This window comes from Pseudonaja textilis, chromosome 1 (assembly GCF_049901715.1).
Source record: "Pseudonaja textilis isolate UNSWEBS1 chromosome 1, rPseTex1.2, whole genome shotgun sequence".
Lineage (NCBI taxonomy): Eukaryota > Metazoa > Chordata > Lepidosauria > Squamata > Elapidae > Pseudonaja > Pseudonaja textilis.
Genome location: NC_141990.1, coordinates 104,303,857 through 104,331,755, shown reverse-complemented (window position 1 = coordinate 104,331,755; position 27,899 = coordinate 104,303,857). Strand labels below are relative to the sequence as shown.

General features: G+C 38.6%; 1 protein-coding gene and 1 non-coding gene across 2 annotated transcripts in view; both read right to left on the bottom strand.

Annotated features, from left to right (window-relative positions):
- Positions 1–27,899, bottom strand: part of ASCC3 (activating signal cointegrator 1 complex subunit 3) — a 216,855-nt gene that overhangs the window by 142,895 nt on the left and 46,061 nt on the right. The window contains exons 9-10 of the mRNA XM_026726677.2: positions 23,336–23,536; positions 22,751–22,891 (exon numbers count right to left, since the gene is read on the bottom strand). Coding sequence (XP_026582462.1) covers positions 22,751–22,891; positions 23,336–23,536 — 342 coding nt within the window. The remainder of the gene's footprint in view (positions 1–22,750; positions 22,892–23,335; positions 23,537–27,899) is intronic.
- LOC148127743 (signal recognition particle RNA) lies at positions 8,886–9,184 on the bottom strand. The gene has a single exon (XR_015741346.1).

Genomic DNA, 27,899 nt, shown 5'->3' with positions numbered 1-27,899 from the left:
CAATCTCCCCCATCCTCTGCTGCAACCAAGTGTCTAGGCGCTGCGCCTCTTGCACCTGAGTCCGCAAGTCCACCGGTTCCTGGACTGCGGTCAAGGATTCTGCTGGCAGCACCGTCTGCGGAGGAAGGAGGTCCTCAGGGCAAAGGTCCTCAGGTTTGGGGGACAGGGCATCCGCCCTCCAATTGTGACCACTGGGGTATAGGTCACAGAAAAATTGAACCGGGAAAAAAATGACCACCGGATCTGCCGCTGGTTCAACTTTCTTGCCGTTGACAAATGTCCTAAATTCCGATGGTCCGTCTGGACCTCCACCTTGTGTCAGGCCCCCTCGAGATGATGTCGCCAAGCCTCAAACGCAGCCTTGATAGCCAGCAACTCTTTTTCCCAGATGGTGTAATTGCGTTCGGAAGGAGTGAGCTTCCAGGAATAATAAGCGCAGGGAAAAAGAGTGGCGCTATCCACCGGGGCTTGCAACAGCACCACCCCAATAGCCATGTTGGACGCATCCATCTCAACCACAAAAGGACGATGCAGATCAGGGTGCCTCAGGACGGGTTCTGCGATGAAGGCATTCTTTAGGGCCTCAAAAGCCTGTTGCTGTGGGGTGCCCCACTGGAACGGGACCTTCTTTTGAAGGAGCTGGGTTATTGGACCCCTCAGCTTGGCAAAACCCGGGATGAAGGTCCAGTAATAGTTAGCGAACCCCAATAGGCGTTGAACGTCCTTCACGCCACGAGGGGGTTCCCAACTACATAAGGCCTCCACCTTACGCAGGTCCATGGCAATGCCTTTGGGAGAGATGATGTGCCCAAGGAACTCAATGGAAGTCTGGAAGAAGAAACATGTCTCCCAGCTTCGCATAAAGTTGGTGCGCCCGAAGGCATTGCAAGACCAGACGAACATGTTGAAGGTGGCAGTCCCTGGACCCGGAATAGATCAGAATATCGTCCAGGTACACCACCACGAACCGATCTAACATATCCCGAAACACATCATTCATCAGGTGCTGGAAGACTGCGGGGGCATTGGTCAAACCAACCCAAGACAAAGGAATTCATAGTGGATTACAGGAAGAGCAGTTCGGATATCCAGCCGTTGTATATCGATGGTGTTTTGGTAGAACAGGTGGCAGAATGTAAGTTTTTAGGTATCACCCTGAAACAAGATCTAACATGGGGGGCAAATACTTTAGCCCTAGAAAAAAAGGCTCATCAACGACTGTATTTTTTAAGACTTTTAAGATCACAACAACTGCCAGAGAGTCTGTTGGTTGCCTTTTATCGAAGCTCTATAGAGAGACTCTTATTGCCTCTGTGTGTAGTTTAGGAGTTGTACAGAGGCAGAGAAAAGGACACTTCAAAGAGTGATAAAAAGGGCACAAAAGATCGGCGGATGTCCTCTTCCCTCCTTGGAGGATTTGTATAACATGGGATGTAGAAGGAAGATACAAAAGATCTTGAGAGACACTTCGCATCCAGGCCACTCATTGTTTGAGATCCTACCATCAGGAAGACGATATAGAGTGCTGAAAGCCAGGACAAGTAGATTTAAACATAGCTTTTACCCAAGTGCTGTGATCAGGTTAAATGCAGAGTTATGAATCTGGTGGTCTTAACATATATATATCTTGGTTGTAGTTTTTAACTGTTATTTGTTTTAATTTGTTTTACATTGTTATTTGTATATGTCTTTTGGTGTTGTTCAGTTGTATGTTGTGGAAGAGCACCTTATTTCATTGTTCTCAGGTTTCTGAGTACAATGACAATAAATTTATCTATCTATCTATCTATCTATCTATCTATCTATCTATCTATCTATCTATCTATCTATCTATCTAAACAGCTTCACAGTGTACTCAAAATGGCCGTATCGGGTGCCAAATGCTGTCTTCCATTTGTCCCCCTCCCGCATCCACATCAGGTTATAGGCCCCTCAAAGATCGAACTTGGTAAAGATAGTGACCTCCCTCAAAACAACTCTGGAATGAACGGCAAAGGGTAGCTATTCTGCACTGTGATGGCATTTAGTCAACGGTAATCACAGCACAAATGTAAGTCTCCCGTTTTTTCTTGACAAAGAGGACTGGGGCTGAGAGAGGGGACAACGAAGGCCATATGAACCCTCGAGCCAAGTTTTTGTCTAAAAAGTCCCACAGTGCGGCCAGCTCGGGCTGGGACATGGAGTACAAATGTCCCTTTGGCAGTGGTACATTGGGCAGAAGGTCCACTGGGCAATCATAGGGACGATGCGGGAGTAACTGGTCCTTCCGACTGGTTAGCCAAGAAAACCCAAGTGTCCAAAATCAGATGCCGAGGGGGGCCAGAGTCAACCTCCGCTAATTCCGCTGAATTTAATGGGTCCTGCAATAAGTTCCCACCCATCAATAGTCTCGACCCTCATCAGAGGTTCTACCGGAACCAAGGGGACATCAAAATGGGCCTGGTCCATAAAGTTAGTCATGGCCCCTGAGTCCACCAGCACATTCGCTGGAATCCCTTCCGACTGGTTAGCCAAGAAAACCCGAGTGTCCAAAATCAGATGCCAAGGGGGTCCAGAGTCAACCTCCGCTAATTCAGGCGGGTGTTTGATATGTGCCCGGCCTAGGGTTTCCCCTAGGTCGGGCCTGCCCTGTTTCCCGACTGATCATGCCGAGATTCAGGCAGAGGCTTGAGCGACCCACCGCGCTTTCGAGGACAAAAATTAGCGAAATGTCCTGCCCCCCCCCACAATACAAGCACAAACCCCCTTGGCGTCTCCTTCTCACTGAACACATCCGTGAAGTCTGTCAGTTCAGGAGGTATGGAGACAACAGAGGTGGTGATGTCCTGGCCAGCACAGGTGTGGCGGAAGTGGTCCGCGCACTGCAGATTCAGAAAAGAAATGGCGTTCCGCGACCATGCCACCTGAGGATCATGAATCCTAAGCCAAGCCATGCCGAGGACTAATGGGAAATGGAGGTCCATACTGACATAAAAGCGGATTGCCTCCTCATGTTCTCCAATGACTAGGCGCAAAGGCCGGGTGGTGAATTTAATGGGTCCTGCAATAAGTTCCCACCCATCAATAGTCTCGACCCTCATCAGAGGTTCTACCGGAACCAAGGGGACATCAAAATGGGCCTGGTCCATAAAGTTAGTCATGGCCCCTGAGTCCACCAGCACATTCGCTGGAATCCCTTCCGACTGTTTAGCCAAGAAAACCCGAGTGTCCAAAATCAGATGCCGAGGGGGTCCAGAGTCAACCTCCGCTAATTCAGGCGGGTGTTTGATATGTGCCCGGCCTAGGGTTTCCCCTAGGTCGGGCCTGCCCCGTTTCCTGACTGATCACGCTGAGATTCAGGCACAGGCTTGAGCGACCCACCTTGCTTTCAAGGACAAAAATTAGCGAAATGTCCTGCCCCCCCCCCAATGCAAGCACAAACCCCCTTGGCGTCTCCGCGTTCGCTCCTGGGCCATCAGGCTAGGTCTAACCACTCCTAACTCCATGGGCTCCTCGGCCCTTCCCACGACACGTTGGGTGACCTGAGCGCTGTTAGCACAGGGCGCTGCGGTACAGATGCAGATGGCTGGTCCTGGATGGTACGACGGTTCTTTCACCGTTGGAGATGTGCATCGATGCGCAAGCATTGCACAACCAGAGCATCAAGGGTCGGGCCCGGTTCCACTCGAACTAACTCGTCCTGTAGCTCATCTGACAGGCCATCCTGGAAGGCGTCCATTAACGCTGCGTCATTCCAGTTGGAGTCCAGGCATAAAAGCCAAAATTCAGAAATAAATTCTTGCAGGGGGCGCTTCCCTTGTCAAAGATCCTTAAGATGCCTGGCTGCCATCTGCACTTGTATGGGGTCTTCATACATGTGGCACATGTGTTGCCAAAAACCCAGGTAATCAGTTAATAACGGGCTGTTCTTGAGCAACAAAGGTGTGGCCCATCTGGCGGCGGGGCCAGAAAGGAGGCTTATCACAAACCCCACCTGAGCCTGGTCATCTGGGGAATCCTCTGGCCTCATAGCCATAAATAACTGGCACTGTCCCATGAAAGCCGGGAACATCTCAGGCTGCCTAGAAAACTTATCTGGCACAGCCACCGGGCATTTCCGATGGGGAGGAGGAGCTGCATGAGCCTGCAGCAAAGCAAGTTGGGTTGTTAATTGAGCCACTTGCTGTTGTAGAGTTTGATTTTCATCTTGCAGCTGTTGTTGAAACTGCTGCTGGTGGTCCATCTTAGGTAAAAGATGGTTTAAGTCAGGTACGGGACAAAAATGTTCTGTCTCACCTTTCTTCTTTCCCAAAAGATGAAAGAGTACAAATTAACACAAACACAGCCAGGCAGGCCAGCTCGGACTTCACAGAGTTAATTCTTTGGAACTGATAACGTCCTTGGCATTCCAACACGTTCTGCCTGCCAAGTCCAAACTGATAACAAGTAACAAGCTACTTACAGAAAATTACAAGGCAGACCACAAAAATCATTCCCAAAGAAAACCTGAAGTAAGATCAAACTTTGTCCCGTACAAAGTTCCAGCCGAAGACACACCCACTTTTATCCCCTGTGGGGTGTGGCTCAATTACTCAGCTCACTCTCTGACCCTCCCACGCCTCCTACGTTGCTGCTCACGTTTCTCCCTACGATGCTGCCTAGGATCAAGCCAACATTCTTCCTCTTGACTCCCTGTCAGGGGCTGCTCCAATATGCCTTCCTCCTGATTAATCTCAGGCTGTTCCTCTCGGTTGTCTGATGAAACCTGAGGCATTATCAAGGAGGAAGGCATTGCCAGAGAGGAAGGTCCTGGGGAGGAAGGCATTCCCAGTTCCTCCTCCTCATCTTCCAAGTCCTCTTCCTCTAGCAGCACAGGCTCGGGAATCAGAGCCACAAAACTGTTGTATTGGAACTGCTATGATGGGAAAAGCTTGAAGATGCTAGTCACCAAAGAATTAGGCACAGATCAGATGATAACATCAACGCCAGGAGCAGCAAAGTTTTCTTGCACACTAATTGCCGTATTTAATGAGTATGTGATAACTCTAAATAGTGCATGTTCAACCAGATTTTACAAACCGTTGTCACACCTATTATTGATGCAGCTTATTAACACTTTGAAATGAACGATGTCAACTGCAAAAATTAGCAGCTCTAATTAATTAACAAACTGTGATGAAATATATTTAGCAATGCATATTAAGAATTTAAAGTGCGAAATGATCCAAATACTAGCTATTTAGCTGATTTGCAGGAGCGAAACTGGTACTGCTGTGATCACACTTCTTCTTGTGCCACAGTTACAATGTCACAACTTAAAATAAAAAAAGAAATTTATGCATCCCACCCTTCTTTTCATTTTATAGCATTTGGAAACATCCTGTATCAATGATGTGCTTTTTTATGGTTAAGTTATAATTAAAACTTGCTGTTGGAACTCTAAAGAATGGCAATACAGTAATTAAATGTAAAATCGTGTATACTGTTGCCTCAGTGCGAACTTATTGTATGCAGTTGTTCTGAATTCCAATAGAGCTCTGACAGAAACACAATTTTAAACAAACTGAGAACAGGGACCACATGGGCTGAATCCAAAGTTAGAAGATGAATAACAAAACACTTCCTTTAAGATTTATGCCTAAAATCTTGTGAAACTGGAAAATCTGGAAGGCAGAATAACAAACAACTTTGAGATGTCCAGTTTAAAACACAATAGTAAGCCTTTTCTATGCCCTGAGATTTAAGTAGGCAGTTTCATTCTCAGCCTGCCTAGAACCTCAGCCATCTAATGCTGAAATGTAATTTCCTGAAAAACGAAAATCAAAGATTCACAGGCTCACCAAAAATTAGATGCAGTAGGCATCTCCCAATCTAATTTTCATTTCAGATCAGGATATGACAACCAGTTAGGGTTCTTTTCTTTTCAATGTTGCGAAAGTGGGAATTTATTAGAACAAGAACATGTACTTTTTTAAAAATATGTTTAATAAAAAATAATCAAACTTTGTTCAAGGTCCAAAACTGCTACTGTGCTACTTACTGTGCTCCATTAGAGAAACTATTCAGGGTTACAAGACACATGCTCCCATATTCTATTTCCCATTTCTGAGCCTCTTTAGGTGATGGCATACAACATTTAGAAAGAAGCAGATTAGTCTCTACCCATCTGTTCTGGGCTTCTCCCAAAAAATTCAAATAAGTCACAGCATGGGTCAAATGCATTCCTGCAAGCTTAAGGAGTTTTCTAGGATGCTTTTCAGAGGGAGATGGGATGCAGAAAAAGTGATTAAATCAATCAAACAGCAAACGTGCCGTTGCTCATTGGTCCAAGGTCCCTATATACATAGTTCAAAGGACAGTTTTATACTTTAGTGATCGTCACACATGTTTGAAGAACAAATCATTGGCATAATTCAGCTGTATTTGAAAGACACTTTGTTCTTTGTACCTTTGGACATAGTACAGTAGCATGAGAGTAAGGATCTGTGAGGGAAGTCTGACAGATGGTAAACTGTCACAGACTTCTCTAAAACTTAAAAAGGGACAGAATTGTCAATGAAGTGTGTATACTCTCTCTATCTTCCCCTTTGTCAAAAGGAAGAGAATTCTTGCTTAACAGCAGCTCAGATGCTGGTTATGTTAACTCTCTCCAAACTGCTGAGAGAGAAAGAGCTAATTTTAACATGCTTCAACAAATGCACATACATCAAACTTTGATTTACTGTATTTCTTTAATACTATTTATCAAAAGATCAAGATTAAGTGAAGTAGGAGAAGGAAGAAAAGGGATATATGTCTGAAAGCAAAGACAGTAACCCGTGTTACTTTGTTAATAAAGAGAGAAGAAGAAAAATCACAAGAATTAATACCTATAAAAAGTCCATATTAAGCACTTACTATAAGACATAACCTTGTTTAACAAGAAAGAAGTCAAAGGCTTGTTCTATACCAGGGGTGTCAAACTCAAGGCCCGCAGGCTGGATCCGGCCCGTGAGATGTTTAAATCTGGCCCACAGAACTGTCCTGGAAATAGCAAATGACTGGCTTGCAGTGCCTCTGGAAGCCAAAACCCAGTTTTCGGCCTGGACAGCCTCCTGCAGCACTTTGCTGGCCAAAATGGGGCATGTGCGGCTCCCCTGCACTCCATTTTGGCTGGCAGGGTGCTGCAGGAGGCATCTGTCCCATCTACCCCCCACCCCCCATTGGCCGGTGGAGAAGAAGTACAATGCTGATCCAGCCCTTGATGAAATCCAGTTTGACACCTCTGTTCTATACCCTCCAACAGCAGGACTATTGAACTCTCTTTCTATGGGCTTATTTATGCTTAAGCATGGACACCCTGCATGCTTAAAGGTAAACAAAACATAGAAGTATAGTTTAATAGGCACACTGTTTGGGAAACAGAAGCTAAGGGTTATTCAGACTGATCAAATGTTGATGGGCTCCTTGTTTTAATCAGGGTGGAGATGGCATTGTAGGGATGAGTGAGATCTGATACTTGAATTTTGTTTTACTACAGGTGATCTTAAGGAGCTATAAACTTACCTCATCCCTTTAAAAATGATCCCCCCAAAATTCAGCCCCACCCAGTCTACTTCAGGTGTGGGAGAAATGAATGAGATGCTTAGAGATTTTAAGTGGTCTGTGTAACACAGGAAACTCACCCCACTTAATAAGTTATTATATTGCACAAAACAGTCAGTGTCAGATCATTTGCTTAGATAGCCCATAATATCTGAAGGGCATAAGGTGACCTACATAATCAGACTATTACAGCGCTTCGAATGAACATTTCCATTCATGCCGAAGGACAATAGGGACTAGGTGAGCATCACTAAAAGTATAATGATAATACATAATGCTGCTGACACATACTATTAAAATTTTATCATTATTATCATAATTAACCTGCAATACTGCAATAAATTTCATGGAATGATAATATTCTTAATTTAAGTATTTGGAAAAACCATTCATCTTCAAAATCAAAACCTCTTAAAATACTTTTCTAGATTCTTGTTGTCTTTTACTTCGGCAAGCAGTGCCGCAAAGCATTTTCATTTATATTGCTATTATACCACTTCACTTCCCTCAGCACAAAAATGGCTAGAAAATAAAGTGTCACATTTGTTTAATGCAATGGAACTCATGCAAGACATTTCAATCTGGCTTCTATATTAGGGCATGACAAAATAGAAATGGGTTAACTGTCAATATTTTAACTGTCAAGTTACATTTTTCTCTGCCCATGTAATTTTCTCCCCAGCACCCTAGCACTGCCTAGATTTTTATCAGGCGGAAGAATGATGTTCATCACTGCAGAGTCTTGGTGTGTGCAGATGATCATTGCTTGCCAAATGTAAAAATGGGTTGTAAACTTGAAATTAACACCACTGAACAAAGACCAACAACTTAACAGTATCTTACTTCCTTATCAACACATATTTAGACTACTAGAGCGTGCTCTGCATGGTGCTGTCTCTGAAATTGATCAGGATATTGCCATTGGTATAAAATGTGACAGTCAAGTGGTAGTCTGATTATAAATACTTGTTCAGGTGTACTTTGTGGCAATGAAGAGGCAAAGTATTCTCAGTTTTCTCCTTTATTCTATTGGTGGGTTGATGTCCAGCTATCCTGTATAGGGTTACAAACTCCTTTTCAGGAAGCAGGTAGCATCGTGAACTCATCTGGCTGTTGTGACCAATTTGCACAGCATTCTTCTGACAAAGGTATTCACCAAAGTGTTAACTCTTCATGGACAGAGTGGTGTCCAGAGTTAAAGGTGATTACATCAAACTAGAAAGTGAAAGTGTGGCTTGTGCCTTTTACTCTGGCTTTTACTAGGAACAGGACTGATGGACCTTTTTATTTTTTTATTTTATATTATATATGGGGATTTTTTAAAGAGTCTGGGTCTCACTCTCTTTCTCAGGCTACGGTGCAGCGGCTATTCACAGGTGCTATACCACTACTAATTGGCACGGGAGTTTTGACCTGCTCCATCTCCAACCTGGGCTGGTTCACCCCTCCTTAGGCAACCTGATGAACCTTGGCTCCCCGGGGATCACCATATTGATGCTGACCTTAGTGCAGACACCCAATCGGCTTAGTCCGCTGCAGCCCAGAAATCCTGAGCTCAAGCGATCCACCAGCCTCATCCTCTGGAGTAGCTGGATTACAGGCTCGCGCTACCACGCCCAGCTATGCTTCACTATGGAAAAGTCATTGCTCAGTCCTTGAAGGAAACTGTAGTATGCCCTCTTCTGAAGTGGTTGTCCTTGGATAGATCTTAGAAAGCCATCTGTTGTACTGTTGTACTGCTCTATTCTCCATAGACTTTCAGTTTTAAGCAGTGAAAAATCAATTTGACACTTCCTCCCTTTGATAATGCTTTAAGGCTCAGTCCTCTCTCCTCTGAGACTCCTTAACAATTACATGAAGCTTCTAGGAGAGATTTTTCAATTCTTTGTGATGTGATACCATCAGGATTTTGACCATGTCAAGCTTTACGTTACCATCCCAGGGTATAGGGGGAAAGCTGTCAATGTTCTATTCTAGCGCTTGGAGGCTCTAAGAGTCTGAATGGGAAAGAATAGACTGAAATTAACCCAAGCAAGATGGAATTCATTGTAATTTTCCATTTGACACCAGCATGATTTCTGAATAGGCTTGCACTTCCTGTGAAGGAGCAGATTTGTAATTAGGGGCCTTTCTGGAATAAGCTTCCTTAAGCAACAAATGAAAGCCATGGCTAAAAGAATTTTGCCCACCTTCACTTGGTGCACCAACTGCAGCCTTACCTGACTATGATAATGACATTGTCATTACCACTCAATCTTACCAATGGTCTACATGGGACTGCTTTTAAAGGCTACTCCGAAACTACAGATAGTCCAGAATACATTGGCCTCTGTATACATTGGTTCCTAATGTTGGGAACATGTAGCTCCAAAACTGAGCATCCTGCAGTTGTGGTCAGTTGGTTTCCAAGTACAATTTAAAGTGCTAGCTTTGACCTATAAAGCTTTTCACGGGGGACACTTGGCACCCTGAGGCTGGCTGGTCCAATCTTAATTGGCTGAACCCACTAGATTATCTAAAGAGAAATGCTAGTAGTCTGCACTTCTAGGAATTTAAAGGAACCAGATATGCTTTTCTATGGTATTGGTGCTTTGGAATAGTCACCTAAGGAAGATCAGACAAGGCCCCTCCCTGATAATGGATGTTAAAAAATGAGCTCTTTGGGAGAACATTTCTGTTGAGCTCACAATTGCATTACTTTCTACTTTTTCCCTTTTTACCCCCTGCCTTTTTATCCTTATGATTAAGGATGATTTACTAGGTTTGGTATTATATATAGATTTTTTTTAAAAAAAATCATGAATTATACCATGAGTGTTTCAATTTTACCTTTAAATTTCAACAAGCCTCTGTGTTGTGATGATACACAGACAGACAGACCAATCCTTGGCTGTAATTGTTCCTACTATGGAAAACACCTTTGCCCCTGGAGGTACATTAAGCACCTCTGGAGACTTCCAGTGTCAAGGCAACGATGAACAGAGGTGCAGAAGCCCGTCTGTGATTTCAGTTAATCTCTTTTTGCGGTTGGCGCGATCCTATGAGGATGCACGAGTCCCGGAGAGATTCGTGCTGGCGTGGGGGAGACTCGGGTTGCAGTGTGGGGAAGGCAACCCCCCTGCAGTGAAGAGGAGCCCTCCAGAGCCCAACGAGCAAGAAACAGTCTCCTATCAATGGCGGCTCCGAAGTCCGGACTGCCACCGATGTAAAGAAGCAAGTGAGTGACAGTTTGTGAGATCATTGGGGAAGTGTGGCAGAGAAAATTAGTGGTGGAGAGGAGGATTGGAATGCCATAGACTTTTATAAGGCTGTTACAAGTGTCTGTCCGGAGCCCTAAAAGAAAGCGGCCAAAAAGCAGATGCGAGGCAAGTGAAAGTGAAAGGGCTTGGCAGACAGAAGAGAGAGAGAGAGGACAATAACGAGTAAAAAGGGAAGTTTATGAGGTTGGGAGGCAAGCGGCTGGAAGGTGCCTGGAAGTTGTGGAGGATTTGGACTATCTCATTTGATATTTATTCTGAAAGACTTTATTAAAGCGGAGACAGGAGGAAGATCGGAGCTGACAGAACAGAGACAGTGTGGCGCCACAGGCGATAATTAGAAACCCTGAAGCCATTGTAACAATATAACTGATATAAACCACTTAACAGCCCTTTAGGGAGCATACTGATCTAATTGAGGAGGTGGTTCCATCTGAAGAAAATCAGGAAAATTGAACTTAGGAACGCTAAGACAAAAAGTAAAAGTGGAAGCTTCCGAATGTGTGGAGATACCGAGTAATTGCAGTCACTACTCAGCATTTTTTACCTCCCCACTTCCGGTGCGTTTGGAGTAACAGCTCTCAAGCTTAGAGATGGAAAGCTAAAAACTTACTTCAAGATTCCTTTCCCCCCCTTTTTTACTCCCTTTTTTCTGTATACATTTGCTCATTTTTTTTCTTCTTTTTCCCTCATCATCTGGCGCTATGATAAACTATCTCTCCTTCTTTACTCTCTCTTTATAATGATTATAAATATGCATACTGGGGAAAGGAAAATTGATTGTTGTAACTGATTGTTAAATAATTGAATTAATTGATTTAATTGATTTATTAATAATAGTGATAGTTATACTTTGATTAGATATATAGGGAAAATAGTAAGAACATTAAGTATTATTTAATTAATAAATATAGGATTTTATGTATTAATATTATAATTTATTGTGTGATCACAATTAATCCACTTGGGAACGAATGTAATACTGTTTGTGTTTAAGAATATTTAAAATAAGGTTAGATAAATACACATATTTATTTATAATATTCAAATATAGTTGGATTTGGATATTTTATATATATATATATATATATATATATATTTAAGTTTTCGCGGGTACTTACATGTATGGCATTCAGTTGCTACAACTTTAAAAGCACAACTACAATGACGTGGGAAAATACCCGAACAAAGCTGAATGCCATATATATATATATATATATACATACACATACACATACACACACACACACACACACACACACACACACACACAGAGAGAGAGACAAAGCAATTGGGGAAGAAATGGAAAAATTATTAAACAAAGATATTACTTGGTTTGAATTGAAATCAGCAATAGAGAACCAGAAAAACAATAAATCCCTGGGACCAGATGGGATTCCAGGGGAGCTATACAAGGCAATAGCAGAACAAATAGGACCTCTTATGGTGGAAGTTTTTAATGACGTCTTATTGGCAGCTAGGATGCTGGACTCATGGAGGGGGGCATTGATTTCGCTGATCCCAAAGGAGGATTCGGATCCCCGATATATACATAATTATAGGCCGATTTCACTGTTAAATACTGATTACAAAATATTCACTTCTATTATAGCAAGTAGACTAAAAAGAATGTTAAATGAGCATATATATGAAGATCAAAATGGATTTCTCCTGACCAGACGAATCAGGAACAACTTAAGAATAGTACTAGGTGTCTTAGAATTTTATGAAGCCCACCCCAAAAAACAAATTGCACTTATGTTTTTAGATGCAGAGGCAGCCTTCGATAATTTAAATTGGCAATTTTTAATCCAAAAAATTTATAATATGAATTTAGGCACCAAATTTGAAAATATTATAACAACCATTTATGATAAACAACAGGCTTATAATAAACGGGGAATATACCCGCCCAATAAAAATAGAAAAAGGAGTCAGACAGGACTGCCCACTCTCACCCCTGCTCTTCATATTATCATTAGAAGCATTACTAATGCGAATTAGACAGAACCCAGACATAAAAGGATTAAAGGTTAAGAAAGAAGAATATACGTTGCAAGCGTTTGAGGACGATATGATTTTTTTCATTGAGGAACCAATAAAAAGAGGACAAAAATTGATAAATGAATTAGAACAATTTGGAGCAGTAGCAGGACTTAAAATTAATAGGAAGAAAACAAAATTAATGACTAAAAATTTAACAGAAAAACAGAAAATAGAACTAGAAGAAGTTACGGGAATACAAGTGATAAAGAAAGTTAAATACTTAGAAATATGGTTGACAACACATTGTAAGACACTTAAGGAAAATAATTATGCTAAATTGATGCAACAGGTAAAGAAGGATTTAGAAACATGGGGCAAGCTGCAACTTTCATTATTAGGCAGGATTGCTGCTATTAAAATGAATATTCTTCCAAAATTCCTATATATATTTCAGACAATCCCAATCAAAGTACACAATTTTTTTTTGAAGAACTTAATAAGATAACTGTAAAATTTATCTGGCAAGGGAAAAAACCAAGAATAAATTTAAAGGCAATGCAGGATATGAGGAGCAGGGGAGGGCTGGTACTTCCAAATCTGGAGTTGTATTATAGTGCAGTCTCTTTAGTATGGTTGAAGGAATGGGTGAATTTAACCAATAAGAGAATATTATTCTTAGAAGGCCATGACTTGCAAAGGGGGTGGCATGCTTTTTTATGGGATGTAGGAAAAACTAGTCAGAAATATTTTCACACACAATCAGAGACTCATTATTAACTAATTGGAGGAAAATACGGAAAAAACACTATTTAAAAATACCAATTTGGATTTCAACAATGGAGGCGATCATTCACCCAAATAATCTGGATATCACTAAAATGATTAAATATAAGGATCTATTGGATACACAAGGAAATTTGAAATCGTGGCAAGAACTTCAAGAGCGGGGACTAAAAATTGATCAGTGGGCATATCTTCAAATTCAAACTAGATATAAACAGGACAAGAAAGAATTTGTACTTAACAATAAACTCCAGAATTAGATAAAATTTTATTAGGATCAGGCAAAAAAAAAAATTAACAAAATTTTATAATTATTTATTAGAAGTAGAATTAGAAGAAGAAATTGTAAAAGGGAAATGATAGCCTGGAGTAGGAATATAGGACATAGCATCACCATAACAGAATGGGAAAAGGTCTGGGGTAGAAATAATAAAATTACAAAATCGGTAGCATACAAAGAAAATGCCTATAAAATGTTTTATAGATGGCACCTTCCTCCTTCGAGATTAGCGAAGATGCACCCCAATATGAGTCTGAATTGCTGGAAATGCAAAAAAAAAAAAGAGGGAACTTTTTTCCATATGTGGTGGTCCTGTACAGAAGCTCAAAAATATTGGCAGAAAATTAGAAATTGGCTGGACGAAATGACAAGAGAACAGATCGAATTCAAACCAGAGTCCTTTCTGCTAGGGATCTTTGATAAACAAATATCAAAAAAAGTGAAATATATAATAATACACATTTTGACAGTGGCCAGATTGGCTTTTGCACAATGTTGGAAGCAGCCTCATGTTCCATCAGAGGAGATGATCATTCAAAAAATTTCAAGTTGTGCAGAAATGGACAAAATAACTTTGGCATTAAAAAATAAAGACACTTCAATATACTACAACAGCTGGAACTGCTGGTACAAATGGATAGACCAAAGATAGACTTCACACTAAAAGGCAAAAGAGGATTGGATAAATCCATAGTAGTGATACACAGATATATGTAAGGATTAGGTGTGTGTATATGGCATAAAATAGGGATAAAAAAGAGGTCTTACAAACTGTTGAAGATGAGAATGTTTTTAATTGTTTTCTATTTTTTTCTTTCTATTTTCTTCTCCCTTTCTTCTTTTTCTCTCTTTCATTTATGTATGTGTTGTTGGTTTGTTTTAATTGTAAAATCAATAAAATTTATTTTAAAAAAAGCACCTCTGTTAGCTGAGTTTCACAAAGCTGGTGATGTTGTTTCAATGGGCATTTGGTAATTGATTTTTAATTTGGATTATTTGTTTTTATGATAATCAGGTTGCTATTTAGTTTTGTTTGATTAATATATTTTTATTATATTTGGATTCCTTTTTTAAACTATCTCATTGTAAATTGCCTAGAGTTTTGGGAGCTAGGCAGTAACAAAATACAAATGAAAATTTATTTTCTCATTTAAATAAATGAGAAAATTAGGTTTTAATTCTAAACCCATCGTACATACATATTTAAGTTAATATTTAAATATTCAGTGTTTGAAAAATATGGATAGGATTTATTACAATAAAATATTAATAACATAGAATGATTAATAGTTTTAATCATATCTAAGAGTAACTGTAATTTAATTAAATCGTATTTCATTTTGGCCTTGTTCTGCTAGTTTTTGGAGAGTGTGACTCTACTTCTCAAAACCTACTATCAACTCATCAGTGTCCCTAGATGACCAGAAGAGCTTTTACTAGCAAATACATTTTGAATATTGAATCCAAGTCATTGGTTTTTAGTGCTTCTGTTTAGAAAAAGTATAAAAGAAAATCTAGCAAACTCTTTAAGGTATTTGTTTAACTGTTCAAGCCTAGTTTCTCTTTTACAATAAAAATAACTATGTGAATAGTACTTTATTACCAGTGATTTAATGAAATATTGACAGCAGGAAAGAATGAATCTGACTAAAGCTTAGGAAAGGTGAGGTATGTGGAAGTGTGAATGCCTATGATGTGTTGTACTTATTGTTGAAAAGGAACAACATCAAAACACCTGCTTTGTTTGTACACAGCACTGTGCCTGTTAAAGCATGTAAGATTTTAAGGGAGAAGGAGAAAACAATTTATGGTTTGTGAAATTCATCTTATAAAACTTATGATTACAGTCTGGAGGCTTCGCAGTCTGCAAATATAAATTATGATCAAAATGTTTTTTTAAATAGATGAGTTCCATATTATTAACCTGTCGTTATCATCCTCCCACTTCCTATTTGCTCTTTTTGCCTCAGTAATCATGGTTACACTAACCTCTGGTATTCTACAGCCAGAGTTGATTGATGCTAATTAGCTACTTAATCAGGTACAACGTTCCATTATTGTGTCTCCCAGCAAACAGCAATGAACCTGAGTGTGTTTTTCTTTTTCTTCCTTCTTTTATTACCCATATTAATCAGAGTTATTACTGAGGGAAGCTAAACAAAATGTGCAAAGTTGTCATATGTAAAATATAATTTGGAATATTGGAATTAATCCATGATCTTACATTTCTTTAATATTAAGACAGTACTGCAGTTTGAAATTGGCGGGGGAGAAGGAGCAAGGTGAAAAAATTTCTATTTTCTATAGGCATGCGTATGTATGTGTGGGTGCTCTTACTGCCTGACTTCCTTTTTTGTTTAAAAATACTTACAATACTTTTTGCAAATGCATGTAGTCCTCAACTTACAACAGTTCGTTTAATGACTGTTCTAGTGTCCCGGGGTCATGTGATCACCTTTTGCGACCTCCTGACAAGCAATGTCAATGGGGAAACCTGGTTCAGTTAGCCACTATGTTGCTAACTTGGCAACTTCAGTGACTTAACAGATAGACATTTTGGGTTCAATTGTGGTCATACCATCTCTTGTATGGTTGAGGACCATCTGTATGTATTCATATACATACATGCATACATACTACAAACAACACATGCAAGAATTTCTAATTTTCCATTCTCTTATTTCTGTGAAATCATTTCTATATTATAATCTCAATGTTAGCCTCCATTTGTCCAGGGAAAGAACAGAAAACTGAACAGGGCAGAATTGGCATGCCGAGTGGAGATAACTGGAATAGGATCCGATGAACCTACCTGGTCCTTCCTCCTTTCTAATTTGTCTTCTTCCAAAGCCCTGGATATTCCAGTGATAGATGGGATGAAGTACATTCCATTTATTATGGACAATTCATTTGAAGGTCTTAAGTTTAGCCCCAAACATCTGCATGGTGGAAAGATCCACTCCAGAACAACATGGACTCAATGGTTTTTTAAAAAATTATTACTTTTTCTTATCACTTTAGTAAATATCCTGCTGCTTCCCATTTTACAAATATATTTTTCTTAGAGGAGTTTTTAAAAAATCATCGCCATTCAGGCATAATTCACTTCTCAATTTTTGTGCTTTTTCTACTCAGATCCATTTGTCTACTGAGAAATACTCACTTAAAAAGCATAGTTATTTCTCTGAATTATTTGTTACGGGCAAATCAAAGATAATTGGACTTCAGAATATCTTTAAATTATAGTCTAAGAGGAAAAGAATCTAGTTTAATATATCATTTGCATGAACTATAAAGAGTGTTTTATTATCTCTTAATGTTTATAGTGCTTTTAGGTATCTAGAGAGAAAGTGCAGAAGAATTATATAGCAATTTTATAGAAGTGTGGGTTTCTGTCAACAAAAAGAATTTATGACAAACCTTAAATCTTGAAGAAAATCAATAACTAACTCTTGGGATTCCATAATCTCCTACTTATTAATAGAGATAATGAAATATTTCTCTTAAGGAGAATCTTGTTTGTTTTATGAAGAGCATTATTAAAATCATATTTGCAGAGTGCACTGCTAAAAATATTCTAGTTTTATATATCATAATTAAAAGATACATTCATTATATAAAAGTCTAACTGTATATATATTTTCTATAAGTAAATTAATAATACAGATGATCTCTGCATATTAACATTCAGTTTTATAGAGATATTACCTAAAGGCATGTTAGTAAAGCTTTCGTGTTGTATTATTTTATACTTTGATGCCTTTAACATTTAGTAATATTATTTCGCAATTCTGGCATACCTATCTGCCAACATTTCAGAATTACAAACAGAACCACAGCTCTGTCAACATAAGTCATAACAAAACTGAGCACTTAAATCTCAATCAAGTCATTACAGGGATGCTATGACACCCAGAACTTTTAGGACTGGTTGTAAGCCCCATTGTTTAGCGCTGTCATACTTTTGAATGGTTGCTGAATGAGTGGTTGTAACCTGAGGATTATCTATATTATATAACATAATGACAGCACTTTTAGCGTATGACACTGCTGCCCCTATGGCATTTTGTAAAAGATAAGAGAAAGTCAAATGTGAAAACAGGCATGGCAAAATAATGTCTTTCAAAAGATTTCTGAATTCAGAACAAATTCCAACCTCAAATTGGTATGGGCAACAATGTATGGATAGTAACCAATTCAAAAAAGAGCAAATAAGGATGGAAGGCATATACTGAAATACTATACAATGTCCAAAATATTTTAGAAGATATTCCTTACTTACAAGTAGTATTTAGAAGATCAAGTTAGATCAAGGGTCTTCAAACTTGGCAAGTTTAAGATTTGTGGACTTCAACTCCCAAAATTCCTGAGGTAACATGACTGGAGGAGGAATTAAAGATGTCAAGTTTGAAGACCCCTGAGTGAGATCATTACCAAGTTGGAAAGCTACGGGAACTACTAGAATACCCATTGAAATAAGACAAATAGAAGAAGAAGAATCAATAAAGGTTCTAACCAAACCATGACAGCAAATTTGGAGACAATGACCAAGACATTGAACAACTTAAGTCTACTTTTAAACACCAAAAAAAAGGAGAATTAATAGAGTATGAAAACCATTGCACAATATTCTTAATTTCACATGCTAGCAAAATAATGCTTAGGATCATCCAACGCATTCAGTATTAATCTTTTTCCCAGTTATTTATTCCGGGGTGGGGGTGGGGGGTGGGGAGGGAGTATAAGTTCTTTGTCAAATGTATCAATTTTAACAGGGTACTCTTCCAATGTCAGGAACAGCATTAGTTACAAACTTGCTTATCATCAGAAACTCTGCTGATTTCATCATGACAACTTTCTAGCTGCTCCTGTCAATCTCTAAATGTCTACCTACCCAAAAAGTTGCGGAGGTTTAAATTTTGGTTTACAATAAAAAGGCAAGCACTAGCAAAAGGGAATATGATACTACTTTCCTGTGCCATGATAAAAAGCTGTGGAAACAACTGCCACAATATGATGCAGACATTATTTAAGGGCCCTATGGCATAGCCAGTGGCTTAGCATTTATATGAAAAGCACACTGACACCTGGAATGGGTAGAAAAGGCATGAGGACAAAGCACGGGATATAGGGCAGTGTTTTTCAAACTTGGAAACTTTAAGATACATAGATTTCAACTCCCAGAATTCTCCAGTACCCCACATCTTAAATTTATCAAACACTTCTAGAGACTGAGCAAGGATGACATAAACATGGCTATCTTTTCTAGCATTAAATAATCCTTCTGCTGGAAAAGAAGAAGAAATGAGGGGAAGAAATGGAATATTTAGCAGAGAAGTAACTGGAAAACTACTACTTTCTTAATTATTTATAAGAAAAAAAGAATGCAAAATCCCAAATATACTCCCTCATTTGAGAATAAGATAATTGTTCAGGAAGTAATTGTCACACATGCTCAACAGAGGAAAACTCTAGAAACAATGGTGCTCATTATGCTTTTAGAGACTTTTAGAGACAACCAACTGCTTGTCATAATAAATGTCCAAATGATGATGATGTTATTTATGGCACTGAAACATCTGCAAGCAAACAATAGAGACCACCAAGGACTCCAGAGCTACATGTATTCTCTTTTATTGAAAAGTCCAAGTTTTTAAATAATAATTCTTGTCAGTTATGAAGCAAATCAGATCAGCAACTGATATCGATTTTATTCTGATTCTTCCCAAAACCGATACAAAAAGGAAAGTAAACAAAACTGAAAGCATAACAAGAACCCCAATTTGAAAAATGTGATAGAGACACAGTACTTGCAGTGCATCATTTTATTATCTACCTACCTACCTACCCACCCACCTCTAAAACTCTTGCTTTCATTGCCTTCAACCTCCAATTATGTATCACAGGGCAATGATTTTTGTATCTAAGCCCTCTCAAATGGTCTAACTTACAGAATGTGACCCAAACCCAGGGTTCATGACTCACACGGAAATGAAATTGGGAAGGTTAGAACTGCTTCAGTGCTACTAGATGCTGTTGTGGTTATATGAACTTCATTTTCAATGGCTTGACTTTAGTGAGGCTTTGGGAGATTGAATGAGTGGTGTGGGAACCCTGGCACAAGTATTGAGGGGCTTGGATTGGCTGCTCTACAAGTGGTAGGGAGGTGTAGCTTGAAAACATAAGAGGGTCAGAGAGGGTCTTGAAGGTGAGGCGGTGACCAGCAGAGGTATGGCATGAGCACAGAGGAGTTAGGGAGAGTACCCAGGTTAGGGAGACTAAAGCAACGTGCAACCTTCCCTGCCAGCTTTCCCCTTGACTCTGCTTGTGGGGAGCTGGCAGGGAAGGTTCAAATCATCATCCCGTGACTGTGGGTTGCTGCAACTGTGATGAGTCAGTTGCCAAATGCCCAGATTGCAATCATATGATTGTGGGGTCCTGGGAAAGCCAGGGCTTCAAGAACTGGTTGTAACCACCATTCTCTCAACATCACCTTAACTTCAAATGGTTGCCAAACAAGTGGTTGTTAACCGAGAACTACCTACATTGTCTTCGCATATGTTGCATCTTTAACTGTTCAGAATGGTAGTATTGATATCAATCTTTGTTTCAGGCACTTCTGGAACCAGATACTTACATTTCTTATTTTCAAGAAACTTAACATTTTTTTAAAAAAAATATAGATTATGTTCAATTGCAGTTGGGGTATGAAATCTTCATAGTTCAAGTTTCTGAAATCCATTAGATGGTGAAACTCATCAAGAACCTCATCCGCACAATTCAAAAGTTCCCAATATCACTTGCTAGCCTGAACTCTTAGATTGTCTGTTTTACTGCTTACTCCTTCACTGTCACTGCAAAAGCAATCGATCACCCAAACTTTGAGATGGTCGTCTATTCAGTTCTCTGAGTGAAAGATTTCCTCCGTTCGTGGAAAAGCACAACTAAGCACTTCACTAAAATCAGCATGTATTTTCATAAAATAGTAAACCAGTTAATATGTAGGAATTGTGCTAATGACTCTTTTAAAGGGATTACTTCAGGATTCTCACTCAGAATTTGAATATTATCAAAATAAAACACATCAACAGCCATGTCATTTAATGCACGAACCACAAATTGTGTGATTAAATTTGATGTTACAATTACGGTTATTTACAAAAATCTTCTATGATCTGATTTTCTGAGTGTTAATCTACCTATCAAGCGTTTATGGGATAAACAGTCGGTTTCTCAGGATTTTTCTTTGCACATAGAATTTCAACTGAGAACAAGAACAAGAAATAGAAATATTTAAGGATCCAATCTGAGACTGTCACTGAGACCAAAGGTTTTTTCAATCAAGCTTTTGGGCTTATGCTGGAGCCCATCCTCGGGGAGCTTCCCTCTCATTCATTGGGCTGTTCACACATTCTGGAGAAAGAGAAATTCTCCGAGGATGGGCTCCAGCACTTGCCTGAAAGCTTGGTAGAATAAACCTTTGGTCCGACTCAGATTGGATCCAGCAACATTATTCCAGGTCACCTTCATTCATGAGAACTATTTAAATACTACATTAGAATGTACATAATATATGGACATACTATGGTTTATCAACCATGTTTTATAGCTTAGTTTATTTAGTTTATCTAGCCAATGTAGTACATTCAAACCACAGATGAAATAAATTATGGTTTAGTATTATGTATTAATTCATGAAATCATTATTTTGTTATATTACTATAGAGTACTTCAGGTATATTTATGTGGGTATGTGGATATATGTGTATGTGTATGCATAAGCATATGTACAGGTAGTCCTTGACTTACAATTGGTTTATTTGAAGTTCCAACACTACTGTCGACAAAGAAGTGTTATTAGGAAATGCTAATGACAACATAAGTGACTTTTCAATTCAGAAAAGTCTTAAAACAAAGAACGAAAACAAAAATGGAAATCCTAAAGGACAAATTAGTTGCTAGATTTCTCTTTTTCTCTGAATGTGCTAGATACTAAACTTTATGAAACATCTTCTTTTCAGAAATAAACCTGCAAGCTTCTGTTTTTTCAAAAAGCAACTGAAGGAACATATAATAGCACTGCATATCATTTTAAACAGTACAGAGAAAATACTTTTTAAAAGTCCTTCCTTCAAATGGATCATCAAAAGCTCAAAATACAGAAAAAGGAAGCATGCTTCTTTAATAACATATAATGAACTTCCTGAATTCTCTACCTCGTCAAAAGAAGGATGGGAAAGTCATTTCAAAAAGGATTTGTAAAAAGTAGAGGAAACCAGAATTAACTACAACCTTTCCTAAGCTGGTGATGGATTTGAGATGGAAACTTCCAAAATCTCCACCCAATTTAGCAGTTGTGCTTCCAGAGAATGCTAGGAATACCCATCCTTGTGTGCAGCAGTTACAGAAAGCTGAACTAGGAGAACAGAATGGATCATCCATCTCCTGCCTTCCTAGATACTACAAAGAGGCCAGACAATCATACGCATATATTTCTAGGAAGATATGGTTGACGCTCACTTAGCTGTCCTCATCCAACAAAACAGTTCTTAATGTGGAATTTTGAATGTCATTACCACGTTATATGCACCACCAGGAAGATTTTCCACCTTCTCTTTTAAGGCCTATAAAACTCCAGCTGTGTCAGTCACTGGACAGCATTTTGGAACATCAAATATGTGCCAATGATTCCAGATAATAAATGATGGAGAAAGTTTTGTTGGATGACAGTTCGCTTAGCACCACCAATCCATTCTTTGCACTGCTCAGGCAGGGAATGATGTGTGTGTTCTCATTTCATGTAGGGTAGTAATGAGACACAATGGGCTCAACCGTTATTCTTTATAAACTGTCAAGAGTGCCCTAGAAAGTAAATAGGTACCTGAGTTCGGAGAATTTCACTTTTTGACAACTGCATGTCGCCTGTCAGCTCTTTCACCATGATGCCCAGTGGTTCCAGACGTTTGCTGAAATAATTTGTCATTTCAGCTGCCAATGCTTTCATAGGAGCAACATAAACTATCTGCAGTGAAAAAAAGCCAGATTGATAAATGAGCAAAATGTTCAACCCTGAATATTCACATCAATTGATACCAATCATAATTTATGTAAAAAATGAAACTGAGCACATACACAGTGAGAAAATGAATAGCAGCATGTGGATTGTGGTTATTTTCAGAATAAATGCTCGACTATTTTTAAACAAAACAATGTATTTTGTTTATAAGGTCTATCATTTTGAACATTTGTTCTGCACCTAAGTTAAATATATTTTCAACCCTTTTCACTTCAAAAAAAGCCAAAAAAGGGATTGCGAATCAGCAATCAACTAAATCAATAAGCTTTGTAGCTGTATATATTGGAGAAAACAAGAGGTCTTTGAAAATTTCTTGGATTCACATAAACATGACAATTATACATGAAGCTCTGTCTAACAAATTATCAAACTACTTCACTGAATTCCTACCTTAAATTCATCCTTTTTGATAACGCCCTGCTGAACATGCTGACGGATTTCATGCAAAACTGTTAACATGGCAATGTTAGTTTTTCCTGCCCCAGTAGGTGCACATATTAGCATATTTTCATTTGTGTTGTAGGCAGTTTCAAAAACAATGGACTGGATTCGGTTTAGTCGTTTCATGCCTTTGAAAGCAAGTTGTCCAATCTACAAGAAAAATTCAGAAAGAGAAAAAAAAGCATTCCAATTAAACAATGAAGCATGGAACAACATTTATTTTTATTGTGAAGCATGGGAACTTTCAATTTGGTCTGACATTTTGAAATATTTTTCAGCTTTTCTTCTTGGAAGAACTTTTATAGGTCCCATTCATCTCTTCTATTTTGCTTTCTTAATTCATCTCCACACCATCACCCTCACTTACTTTAAATGCCTAATAATTATCTAATTCTTCTTACAGATTTTTGTTCTTCATATCTGTTATGATATGTACAGAATAACCCTTGAGTAACAAGGATATGCACATGGAAACGTTTATAAGAGTAGTTATGAATAATTATTCAGCCACACACAGATACACTAAATTGAGTTAAAGTTTAAGAAATAGCACAGTCCAATAAACTGTTCAGGTCATATACGTTTAACAGTCCAAAGAATATCCAATTACAAAGTCTTCTTACCGGTTGCCTTTGTCATTTACAGTAAACAAAGATATCAAAGTATAAGCACAACATAAATACAACAGAGAACCTTAGATAGCAACAGAATGTCAGAGAGACAGAATGTCAGAAAGAGCAAGCCATGATCTCTAGCTCCCTCTTATGGTAATTTGCAATATAATCAACCAATCGGAATATAGTATAAATCAATACAGTGATTTTGTCTTAAAGCTACAAACATACATTATTGGTTTATATATTGCCAACCCAACTAATTGGTGGACAGATTCCTAACAATATCCAAATCAGTTGCTATTGCATGCTATTTTTATTACATTCATATAAACACACTTGCACACAAACTTTGTGCTTTACTTCTCTGTTAGCATTTGTGGAACAAACAGAAAATACTGGAATAAACCCCAATTTGGGCTCAGTGCCTACTAAATGGTAGACAGAGCAAGGATTTTTATCCCTCTTCCTCCTGGGCCCTTGAAAGTTTAATTCATTAGAAACTTTCCGAAATAACCCTAGGTTGTGGACATGTGGGTGGGTGGGTGTGCACATGTGCACATGCAGTCTTTCACTTATGACCAGAACTGGCATTGGAATCTCAATTGTTGAGTGAAACAGACATTAAGTAGAACATCACAGGATTGCTTCACTCAATAATCACAATCCTTTCAACAATCAAGATGAATATTTTACGCAGAATTTTATATTTGTTCCAAACCATACCAATCAGGCTTGGTAAAGATTATTTTGAAAAAGTAAATAAAATTGTGTTGAAGTTTATATGGCAAGGTAAGAAAGCCAGAATAAAATTAAAACATCTACAAGATGCTAGAATTAGAGGAGGATTTGGCCTTCCGAATTGGGAATTGTACTACCAAGCTGCAAATTTAATGTGGGTTAAAGAATAGATAACATTAAGAAAGACTAGATTGTTGACATTAGAAGGACATGATTTATTACTGGGATGGCATGCTTTTCTGTGGTATAAGGGAACTAAATAGCAGGGCTATTTTAGAAGGCATTATATAAGGGAGTCTTTATGGTTGAATTGGGAGAAAATTAAGAGAAAATGTTATTTGAAAATCCCAGTCTGGTTATCAACTATTGAAGCCTTTTCTTATCCTATAATATATGAGAAGGAACAAACAGTTAGATATGGGGAAATATTGGATGAAAAGAGTGAACTTAAAACAATGCAAAAACTAGAAGACCAAGGCATAAAGATGAATTGGTTTTCATATGCGCAAATACATTCAAGGTATCTTATAGATTCTAAAGCGGAGGGATTTTATGATAAATTGACTGATTTAGACAGGATCTTGACAGGTACTGATGAAAAAGTGATTAAAAAATTATACAGTTATTTGTTGGAAATTTTATTAGAAGAGGAACAAGTTAAAGAAACGATGATTGTTTGGGGGAAGAATTTTGGATATGGGATTGATTTGGAGAAATGGGAAAAATTGTGGTCTCAAAATTATAAAATGACAATGTCAACAGCTTATAAAGAAAACTTGTATAAGATGTTTTACAGGTGGCATTTTCCCCCGACAAGAATTGCAAGAATGTTTAAGAACAAATCTGAAAAGTGCTGGAAATGTCATCAGATACCTGGCTCATACTACCATATGTGGTGGACTTGTGAGGACGCTAGAAAATATTGGACTAAGATTTGCATATGGTTAGAAAAAATGACAAAGACACACATAGACTTGAAACCAGAGATTTTTTTTATTGGGAATCTTACCGGATATATATAATAAAAATTTGAAGTATTTGATTGTAAATATATTAACAGCGGCTAGGATTGTATTTGCTAAAAACTGGAAGAGTGAGAAAACTCCATCAGAGGAAGAAATTATTAAGAAAATATTGGATTGTGCTAAAATGAGTAAATTGACATTTGAAATTAGAGAACAAGAAGATAAACAATTCTATGAAGTTTGGGGTCTTTTTTTATCAATGGTTAGATAATAAAACATAATAATAGAATATTCAGATTTAGCATAAAAAATTTTTTTCCTTTTTTTTCTTGATATTATCTTTATAAAACATTATCAAGATAGATTTGGTATGATCTTATGATTTATTGCAAAATAAACTAAGTAAACTATAGTTATCTCGTTAAAATATGAATTAACAAAATTATAGATAAATGTTTCTTTTAGTGATATTAGGTTATACAATTATTGATTGATAATATGAGCTATTATTTAATATAATTATATTAGTGACTAGGAAATGGATGCACAAAAAAAGTGGTAAACCAATCGATGCACTGTTTGTAAATTTATGAAGAAGGATGATATTTTTATGTTTTATGTGGTATGTCTATGTTGTTTTGTTGTTAAAATAAAATATTTTTTTAAAAAAATAATAATCACAATCCTGACACTCCCAGTTATTTCATTTAACAATCTTGCAGGTTGCTAAGTGGATAGAGTCCCAAGTAAGGATCCATTCTCACAGTACTTCGGAAGCCTCATTCTCCAAATCGCGTGAGGCTTGTGGAATGGTGTGAGGTAGCTTTGAAAGTTTGGTGTGGCCATGCATTATTTCGGATAGGCTGTGCAGGCCTTTCAGCATCAGGAGAAAATGCCTGAAGGTACACGGGGTGCAGCGGATCTTGGGGGGGGGGAGATCGGCGTCAACCATCCTGTCATCATATGCAGGAAAAGAAACTCCTCGGACATTATTTTACCAAGAGTATAATTTTTCTGATAGATCCATGCAGACACAGAAGAAGTAAAGCTAGCTCTGAGGTTTTCCACATGACAAAAAGCCTAGTTAATTTTCCCTTTTCCCCATTTGAGCCACCCATTGTCCACTGTCCACCAATCCAACATTCTTTTTATTTTGGGAAAATGATCTGCACCTTTGGAAGGCTCCCATCGCGCAGTCTTGAAGTATCAGGATCTTCTCAGGCTGCAAACAGCTCACATAAATTCCTCACCTCCCTCCCAGCTTCCAAGCATTCTCCTCCTCATTCCCTTTGTTTCTGTTGTCAAGTTGTGAGTAGAGGCAAGTTATGTGTCAGCCTTGACAATCAAGCCTTGGAGAATTTCTCAGCTGCAGCTGTGGTGCTAGGGCTGATGGTGAGGCCTGAGGGCAGTAGTAACTGAGTGAGATTGCTGAAATCCCTGGATCTCTACTTCAGGCATCGCTCCAGTGCTGAGACAGAGAACTGATGTGCAAGATGGCTTAGGTTAGATGGGGGGGGGGGGGGATACACAGGTGGCAATGCCTTTGTGGTCAAAAGTGTGGGCAGTCTGCCAATCATCTGGATTTTTATCATGTAGCACTGGGGGTGCTGAATGGCTGTAACTGCGGGCCCAGGTTGTAAGTCCCTTCGTTCATTGCTTTGTAAGTCTGAACCGTTGCTGAACAAAGCCAAGGACGACCTGTTTATTCTCTTCACAACATTTACTTTTTTTTATAAAGCTTTTACCATTTTTCATCCTAATTTTTGCAAAACTGCACCTGGCCTCTGAATTTTTGTATTTCTTGAAAAAGAAGGAAAAGAAATTGAACAATGGAAAATACTCTTTTTCAATTTGCCTTATTACACAGCTTATTTCAGAAGTACCATCTGTCAGTATGAAACTCTGTCTAGAATTTAACTTTGGGTAGCCAGTGAAGTGCAGTAGTTAAATGTCACAGGGCCTAGGAGACTATAATTCAAAATCTCTATCATGAATCTTCTGGATTGATCATATATATATATATATATATATCTATACCAGTGGTAGGATTCAAATTTTTTTATTACCGGTTCTGTGGGTGTGGCTTGGTGGGTGTGGCTTGGTGGGCGTGTCAGGGGAAGGACACTGCAAAATATCCATTGCCTCCCCACCCCACTAACCTGCTTTCCAGCTCCGCTCTCTGGTGCAGAGCAA